At 43.2% G+C, this 9,593-nt stretch overlaps 1 protein-coding gene across 1 annotated transcript; it reads left to right on the top strand.

Annotated features, from left to right (window-relative positions):
* Positions 1-27: 27 nt before the first annotated feature.
* LOC112074868 (uncharacterized) lies at positions 28-5,571 on the top strand. Its single transcript, XM_024141950.2, has 5 exons — positions 28-159; positions 346-431; positions 624-1,007; positions 1,375-1,473; positions 4,479-5,571. Exons 1-5 carry the CDS (start codon positions 99-101, stop codon positions 4,797-4,799), a joined length of 951 nt encoding a protein of 316 aa, XP_023997718.1. The 5' UTR covers positions 28-98; the 3' UTR covers positions 4,800-5,571.
* The last annotated feature ends 4,022 nt before the right edge of the window (positions 5,572-9,593 follow it).

The following is a 9,593-nucleotide window of genomic DNA, read 5'->3' as shown; positions in this document are numbered from 1 at the left end:
CTGCCTCCCCGTAGCCTTTGTGACTGACAGGACTGCCTCCCTGTAGGTTGTGTGGGGAACCTCCATTTATCGCCACCTCTGAGGAAAGACTCTTTGAGATGATCAAGAAGGGAGAACTCCACTTTGTCGGACCCGTCTGGGACTCTATCAGTGATGCAGGTGACATACAGTAGTACTGCTTCTCAACCTCTCTGACTTCTATTTGTAACATCTCTGRTGATATGGAACTCTAAGGACACATGGTACTTGACCACATCCAGGTTGAGCTGACAGGTCCTTCTTACAATGGTTAWTATTACATGACTTTAACATAGCGTACTGACTATCACATTTTTATCTCACCAGCCAAAAAAGTGTTGAGTTGCCTCCTGAAAGTTGATCCCGCCCATCGCATCACAGCCAATGAGCTGCTGGATAACCCCTGGATCACGGTAAGGGGCTGATCCACCCAGCTACATTTCACATTAACAATAATGAGTACAGGAAGGACTCTCTCTGGTATTGCTGCATGATGGGGTTGGGAATTGGTATCTCACAGCCTGGTTTATGGGGTTTATTGCAGTGTGGTGATATTAACCCTTTAGAGGGGGTCTAACATTAGTTAGTGGTACTGTGTCTTACAGGGTGACACCAACAGTCTGGCCACACCCACCAACGTGCTGGAGATGATGCGTCTGTTCCGGGATGACCCGGAGGAGGTGGAGAGTGAGGAGGAGAGCGAGGTGGTCAGTGACGTGCTGAACGAGCTCTCTCTCAGCTGCTCCCAGGACAGCCTGACTCTGGAACCCAGGGCAACACTGGAGGACGGGGCAGGATCAGAGCATACAGTAACACTGGAACCTAGGGTTAGGCCTGAGAACAGGGCAGGGATGGAGGGTGTGGCCAGGCTGGAGGACCAGGTAAGGCCGGAGCCCAGGGTGGCCTCAGCATGCAGGAACATTGCTGAGCTCAGCTATGAGGGAGACACAGACAGTAGCAGCAGCAAACCCACCACCCCCACCAAACAGGTACTGTAGTATGCAAAGTTACCACATATACTGTACACACAACTCAGTCACGCCATGAGACTCATCATGACCTGCCACTTCATAGGTGTTAGGTTCAAAATAACCTATTTCACTAAACCCACCATGACTCAAGCTCTGGTTTAAAATTAGTCTTCTTGGCAAGTGAGCTGTTTCAGTTACACACTGGTATACGATCGTCCATTTCCCTTCCACTTCCACCTCAATTAGCTTATGTGGTAATGATCTTGTTTTTGACTAAAGACTATCTCTCTGTTGCGTAGCTATACTTAAAGCATGGGAGTTATCAGGCTCTCTACAATATTTAGGGTTATTCAACCCCCCCTGATATCTCTGTAATCCACTGCAGAGACAGAAGAAGAAGGTTGCTGCCTCATCGTCCAATGGACTGAAAACCAACAGCTCTGCTGTGAAGGTCTGCAACTCACTCAGTCCCCCCACTTCACAGGTCAGTCATTTAGCAGTCTGTCTGCAAAGTCCTCTTCTTACAACACTGGGAATTAGGCTGCCATTAGATATTTGTTTTTTGACAGTTTAGACAATCGATATTGATGCAATAAAGATGATTGCAACTTTTCATCGTGCAAAAAATGGTTTGAATTTGTCACATGGGCCATTGATTCATGTATTTTATATTAAGCCAAGCTGAATCTCTATTTGTCTTCACAAAACAGCCTGGAATGTATAAGATCTGATTCAAAATTGGTTGACTTGTTAAAGAAAATGCTTTTAGTTTGTTTTAAAGGCCCCCACCAGCGGGCAATGCCACCCCTATTTCGACGTAATTCCTGTCTTGTAGCGGAAATTGTTGTTTAGGTTCCACCTCCGAAGAATAACACAGGCTGCTAATACATATTCATGATTTGGGGCTGGGAACATTGTGGTGATTTCCACGGAGTGGAGAAAAACAACAAGCAGGGTGCTGATGGCTGTCAGTGTAGCTAGCTAGCATGCTAACTTTATCTAGCTAGCTAATGTTATCTGTTGTTCAAAAGATTAGCCAGCTAGGCTATGGCTGGTTCTGGAGCTGGATTTGTCATAAGCATGTAGGGCAGGGATGGGCAACTTTGAGGGTGTGGACCACAAAAAATCTGAACTCATCATGAGGGGCCGTAGTTGCTCGCGGGTTTTTATACTCGCATCCATAAAGCAAGTTTGCTTAAATTAAGCACATTTTGCCATGGAGCGGAGAGAAGATTTTGCAATTTTATAACTAATTTCATGCAATTCTACTCATTTTGCCATGGAGCGGAGAGAAAGATTAGCTCTTTTACGGATAATTTCCTGCTATTGTACACATTTTGCCGTAGGGTAGAGAGATGTTTGCAGTTTTTAATATGATATCKAAGTGAGACCGCTGGCCGCTAAGCTAACTTAGCAATCATGTTTTTTTTGTTTGCTGACATGGGCTAATTGACTGACTATCACTAGCTAGGTTTCCATCCAATTGGAGACAGATTTTCACGTGAATATTCTAGAATGCATATTAAGAAAATATGCACATTTTACCAGCGGTGGTATGTTTCCATCAAATGGAGTTGTTTCAGATAAGTGATGACATAGTGCTCACAAAATATACTTTTTCATTAAAGTTTTTATGTACCGAATAAAAATCTAAAGTTTGACGTGTTTCCATCTGATTTCCAACTCTACCAATACTTTTGTCACAAAAACTGTTGCGTTAAATAGCAAATGTGCCTACTCTGGGCTTGGCACCTGCGCTCAAGCCAACAGCTCGCAGGTACAGTGTGGGGAGGCTGTGCGAGTTCTCTAGATTTGGTTTATTACGATCCCCATTAGCTACTGCACATGCAGCAGCTACTCTTCCTGGGGTCCACATAAAAATTAAATGCATGACAAAGTACAGAACAGTATTAGACAAGAACAACATAAGATATTACATTAAATTCAAATAAATACAAATAAAATAAGACTTTTATATATATAGAAAAGACACCAAGAGACAACTAAAATCCTATCTAGTATAAAAAATAATAGTGTCTAGTCTACATGATGAGATTATTATGGAGAAGAGCGAGAATATTTTATTTTTCAAATGGCAATCAAGCATTGATCATCATGTAGCCTAATAAACTGCAAGGTTTCCCGAGTCGTAATGGGAGGACTACACACCATATCATCGGGTGAATCCAAATTGACTTCGATATGATGGTTATATCAATATTTAGGTATACGGGCCGCCATTTCTCGAATAATCAATTTTACCAAAACAAAAAGATCCCATCAGGTCGAACGAACAAATTATCTGTCAGCATTTATAAAATTGCACTGAAACCTCCTGTTTTCATCACAGCTGCCTTGATATTTTGTATTTTTTTTCTCCCCAATTTTGATCTTGTCTCATCGTTGCGACTCCCCAACGGGCTCGGGAAGCGAAGGTCGTGTCATGCGTCCTCCGAAACATGACCCGTCAAACCGCGCTTCTTAACACCTGCTCGCTTAACCCGGAAGCTAGCTGTACCAATGTGTCGGAGGAAAAAACGTTCAACTGACGACTGAAGTCAGCCTGCAGGTGTCCGGCCCACCACAAGGAGTCGAAGAGCACGATGAGACGAGTAGAACCCCAGTAGTGATGCCGCAACATTGCAAGGCAGTGCCTTGGACCGCTGTGCCACTCAGGAGGCCCCTAATGATTTATTTCTATACAATATGACTTAACTCGCATAAAAACTGTGGATGGAAACGTGGTTACTGACTGACATAACAAGAAAAATKATCTGCTGATGCACAACCAAATTGTGAAATCGTACCTTGTGTATTCTACTGTTCCGAGGGCCTTCAAACCGCGGGCCGCCAGTTGCCCATCCCTGATGTAGGGATACTTCGCCACAGATGGATAGGGGAAACAAGTTACTTTGACTTTGTCATCTATTGTTATCTCCAGTTTTGGCGTCTTCCATAAATTATCTATTATATTTTTCAGCTCAGTCGGAACTCGCAAACTTTGCAGGTGTTTATGATTAATAAACAATGCCATGCTGGTAGGTGGTACCATTCAACTAAAACTTAGCCCTGAATCGAAATATTGGCTAAAAAGAATGTGAATGTCATTTCATAGGAAAAGACACGTCATTGGCACAAATTTGCACGAAGTGGGCAATTTGGGTTTGTCACATCAAGCCCAAATATATTATACTTTGACCTAAAACAATGAATTATTSACTTCAATCGTTGTGCAACACCATGAGTAAGCTATGGCAATTGTTTTTCAGCTCAGAAAAGTGGATTTCTTCTAGTATGGGTGTTTTAATGCTTTTTGGCCATCATGTTGGTGCTGTTGATATTCACTCACCACTAGATGGTGACAGATTTACCTAGAAGGTGAGCCGAGCTAGTGACAGATCCAGTAGATGTTGTTCTGTAGAGGTGAACCTGTTGTGTTGGCCTTGTGTGAGATGAATGTGAGTATCTTATCTTTGCAGTCCCATACAGGTGGCAAACTMTCCAGGCAGTCGAGTGCAAATCGTCTCAGCCCACAGGACAAGAGCGAGACCCGCCCAACCTCTTCCCCAGTGGGGCCAGCTCCCAAACCAGCGGCCGGTCCAGGGAAGGCAGAGGCCCACAAACCCCCCCACACCCCCTCTGGCTCTAGGCCTGGGAGCCGCTCCCCACGACCACCTCTCTGCAGCAGGCATAAGAAGAGCTCCTAGGCACCAGCAGCAGAGTCCCCATCCCCACGGGCGCGGCGTGCCAAAGGAGAGGAACCCAGTCAGAGCTGTACCCTTGGGGGTGGCAGGCCTGCTAGACACATGACCTGTTGGTATTCATCTATACACTGTGTGGCACACACCAGCCCTGGACTGAATGAATAGTCTCTCACACACCCACTGTGATGTTGTTTAAGAATGGCCAGTAGACAGATGCTGAAGATAGGTTTGTCAGTAGCATCAGCTTGAATGCATTCAGAGGGTAAACCAGCATGCTGTGGAATCAGGAGAGCAAATAATTGACCTAGCAATAATTTCACAGTAAAGCACCTGATTCCTGTTGTTCAAACTATCCCTGTTGTGTCCCCACTGACCTATCTTAGGCTACCTGTCGTTTCTGTTATTCTTAGTTACATACTTTGTCTGCATTTTCCATATCAAACTCACCGACAGTCGGAGTCGTTTCAAAATACACTCATTAAAAAGTAGATGGGGAAACTCAAAGGGAGTGTTCATCTCTCTTATTTATTCCGTTGGGCATAATTCATGATTTATTAGTGGTACACTGGGTTGTGTAGCTGTTAGTGTTTTCTATGTACTGTAAAAGTATACTATTTCTTTCAGTATCCTAACGGGCAAATTTGTTATGAAAGATCTTCAAAGTGCTTTGTTTTTCCCCACAAATGTCATTAACATAAAAATAGTCCAACATTCATTAGTAGTCAGTGGCGACCAGGGGCTCAAGCTTGTCTGCTGTTTATTCTTTTCATTGAGCTGTTTTTAGGATGATTTAAGGATGATTGCCAAGCATTATGAGAAGAAGCTAATGTACAGAAACTCCATTATTTTGTGTTCAATAAACATAATCAGAAATGTGATTTTTTTTTTTTGTGATTCTGTGATAACTTTTCCATTATTCTGTTTTGATCTCTCACTTTTTCTAAAATAAAATCAAAATGCAGTTGACCCTCTTTGGGTCCATACAGGCTGGTTACGCACCATCAAAATGCAGGGGATTGGGACTGAGGGCAACCATGGCTCTAATCTCGTTTGGGAGGCCATTGMAAGCAGCAGGAGCTACTTTGAGGGCTCTGCCATTCAAGCACAGGTCTTTCTGTTGTAGAGAGAATAATCCCCAGCATAGATACAACATTAAAGTAGTCAAGCAGAACCCACAGAGGCTGTATTTCAAATCCACCCATTTGCATCTTGAAGTGAATGTGTGCAGACAGTGGAGCACGGATTGAGCAGAGGCTTTCTCTGTGTGTATGTGTGTGGTGGTTGGATTAGCTCTTTTGAAGTGAAGCACATGGCACATTTTTCCTTTTGGGTGATTGGTTCACGGCCTTTAAACTGTGTAAATAGCTCCCTTTTATCAAAGGCTGCCAGTGCTTTGTCCAGGTAGGCATGCTTGCCTTTCCTGGCCTGGTGGATGGAGCCTAGTTTTGATACACAACTTTCAAAATAAAATAGAAAATGCTTTATGGGAGCACAGAGTGAATGACAAATTAAATATATTTTATAGTATTCACTGAGTATACCAAACATTAAGAACACCTTCCTAATATTGAGTTGGAGGGGCATGGACTCCACAAGGTGTCGGAAGCGTTCCACAGGGATGCTGGCCCATGTTGACTCCAATGCTTCCCACAGTTGTTAAATTGGCTGGATGTTCTTTGGGTGGTGGACCATTCTTCATACACACAGGAAACTGTTGAGGGTGAAAAACCCAGCAGCGTTGCAGTTCTTGACACAAACCGGTGCGCGTGGCACCTACTACCATACCTCATTCAAAGGCATTTAAATGTTTTGTCTTGCCCATTCACCCTCTGAATGGCACACATACACAATCCATGTCTCAGGGCTTAAAAATCATTTAACCTATACCTGAAGTGTATTTAACAAGTGACATCAAGGGATCATAGCTTTCATCTGGTCAGTGTGTCTTGGAAAGAGCAGGTGTCCTTAATGTTTTGTATACTCAGTCTATATTATCAATAAAAATGAAGGGCAAAAGGAAATGGGAAAACACCAAACTGTAATAATGTGGGATTACATTTGCAATTTACTTGATACTACTTATGTAAGCACCAGATGGAGCTGTAGTGGATTCCAGAGTTAATTTCTAGAGTTGACAGGTGGGCGCTGGCTAGAATGGCCTGCTATCTGGTTTCATGTGTGAATGCAGCTGTATACGTGTGTGATTGATTGAGCCATTTAAATAATTATGATGGTGTATGTAAGTTGTCAGTGATGAATAACTGCATGTTTGCTGTGATGTCTCGATGATTCATTTAAGGAAAATAGCATGTTGAAAGGGACATTTTCGCCCAGCATAATCCACTGATCTGAGAAAAAAAGCATTGAAGATAACAATGATTCATTCAGTTTGTAAACCCCTCCTCCCTTTAGACCCGTGAACTGAATTTGCATAAGGTCTGTTTAGACAACCTCCTGTATGGCTAATGCGTTGTCAGAGGCAGAGATGGGATTTCAGCGACCCCCGTATCGAGACCCCGAAATCTCTCATTCTCAGAATCCACTCCTAAAGCGTACATACTAATTTGGCTTCGTTTTACTGACCTGTAAGAATGTTCCCAATACACTTTGAAGTTATGGAGCGATTTTCCTATGATATGACTGATTGCATCTTGCACACTCCATTTTCGCCTTCTCCCTGCTTTCCCAGCACCTCCTGCGGTCCATCCGGGCTACAGGAGGAAACTTGAAGACCCACTTTATAAATACACCCTCTCAATGCATTGCCAAACACGATGCGCGAGGTGACTTACAGATTAACGTGCTTCAAATTTAAATTGATCATACCTTGCAGAAATGGTCAAATGACCTTTTTCCGCAGCTCATTACACATGGTGCACATTACGCCAGAGAATGTCCCCTGTTGTCCCTTTGTTCTCACCCCCGCTCTGCCACCTCTAGGGGGATTTTGGGAATTTAATTGAAACTCATATTCCAGTGTAAGGTTGCCAGGTTCCCTTCTTCCCGTGTGCTCAATGGTCAGATTAGTATTGGAGCGTTACATGGAGTGATAAACTCCAGTACACACTGTGTTAAATGATTGCCAAAGCACCGTAAAAAAGCCAACTCAAGGGCAGATGAGTTTGAGGAGAGGCAGAGGCTCTTGTCCTTAGCCGCATACATTCTGACACACGTTTGGCGATGGTCATTACCGCAGAAATTGAACATATTTCGATCATCAAGCTGGGCACATTTTCATTCTGACTTATTTTTTCAATTATTAAAAGTTTGTCTGTTGAAGGAATCGAACAGTCTCCTTGGAATGTATCATTTCCTTGGTTTTGACGAATTAGAAGGTATTTTACCCAGCCTGCTTCTTTGCAAAATGGAAATAAACTTTGAAATGAAGGGTTTTAATCTGATCAGAGCTGGCTGCCAGAGAGAGCGTGACTTTAAAGGGCCATACATCTGTTGATTATTTACTAGTGGATATCAGAGGACCAATAAATTAAAATAGGAATAAATTAAAAAATTGTTACTCTTAGCAGAAATGTTTGGAAAAAACAAACACCTTCCCCATTTTAAAAATGTAATGTAATGCTTTTATGTTTCTGTAATTTTGATTAAGACACTGTAAATTAACACACCAATCCAACCTTTATCGAAATTTTTCCATTTTTAACAACGGACTTATAAAAAAGCATTTACTTCTAGTGTGTTCACTAATTAATTTCATATTTCAAATAGCATATTATTATAATTGCAAATTATCCCAAATAAGATAGTTTAAAAAGAATAGTGTCAACAAATTGATGAGGCTTCTTTGAAATTGCCATTCTGTCTCAAATGTTTACTTGAGGTGCGTTTTACGCCTTCTCTTCTTAGAAATCCAACCCACTTCTGTGAACATCATGGTTTCCCCTCCTCTTATCATTTTGAATATGTTTGTTTTGTAAAAGGTTGCATGAGCACCAGCAAGAGGCTCACACACACCAGATGCAAACATTGAAGGGGATTCAGGGACCTCAGCATGTGTGATTTGAGCCCTACAATAAACGCTCTGAAATTTCCATACACTTGTAGCTGCGTTACGCTTCAATTAGCACAAAGTCACGGCAGCAGAGAGTGTTGGTGTGAGGAGGAGGTTTGTTGGATGGATGGGGCGCCTCAGCTGCAGGTATCGGTCTCTGCACATGAGCTGATTAATTAAGGAGCTTCTATTCAAGGTATTGAGATGCACCCCACCCCGCCTCCACCCTCTTATCTTCTTGCCTGGCAGTGAATAAAAGGGTTCCAGCAGAGGGGGCCAGGGAGGATGCATCCTTCTCCTCCTTGACATGAGCGTCCTGCACCCCCCAAGAGTCTTCACCACAGTGCCATCTCCTCACCCCACCCCTTCCACAGTGACCACACTCTCTCCAGCTGCAAAAGGTGGCAGGTTTTAAATCTCCCAACTCGGAGGCGCTCGCACCCTCCCCCTGCTCCCTCTCAGCGAGCACCACTGGAGGATGGGGCAGAGGCGCATTCCTGTTCCATCCCGCCCGAATTCTAATTCGCTTTGCCCTCCATGCCTTGTCGCAAACTCACGCCCCTAACCTAGCCCCCATACCCCGCCCTGCTTGTTCTGTGCACTACTCCTTCTCCCTCTCTGTACTTCGCAAAATCTGATAGAAGTTGGTGCATACAGAAAAAAATCTGCGGACATTTGTTTGCTTTTTTAATACATAAAGGACACATACTGCAATGTCAAAGCATATGACCTAGCTGCATATGAAGACATTCCAATCTCTTTAAATGTCTTCTTCCCTAGGTCTCTAGATGCACACACTACTGCAGGTCACTTCACTTCCCCAATTACAATATTGAGATTTTTTCCCCTCTATAATGAAGTAAAAGTCTGGCACAGAAAATGAGACCATAC

Source organism: Salvelinus sp. IW2-2015, unplaced genomic scaffold, assembly GCF_002910315.2.
Source record: "Salvelinus sp. IW2-2015 unplaced genomic scaffold, ASM291031v2 Un_scaffold2853, whole genome shotgun sequence".
NCBI lineage: Eukaryota > Metazoa > Chordata > Actinopteri > Salmoniformes > Salmonidae > Salvelinus > Salvelinus sp. IW2-2015.
Note: the sequence above shows the minus strand (reverse complement) of the source record. Positions and strands in the feature narration are given on the sequence as shown.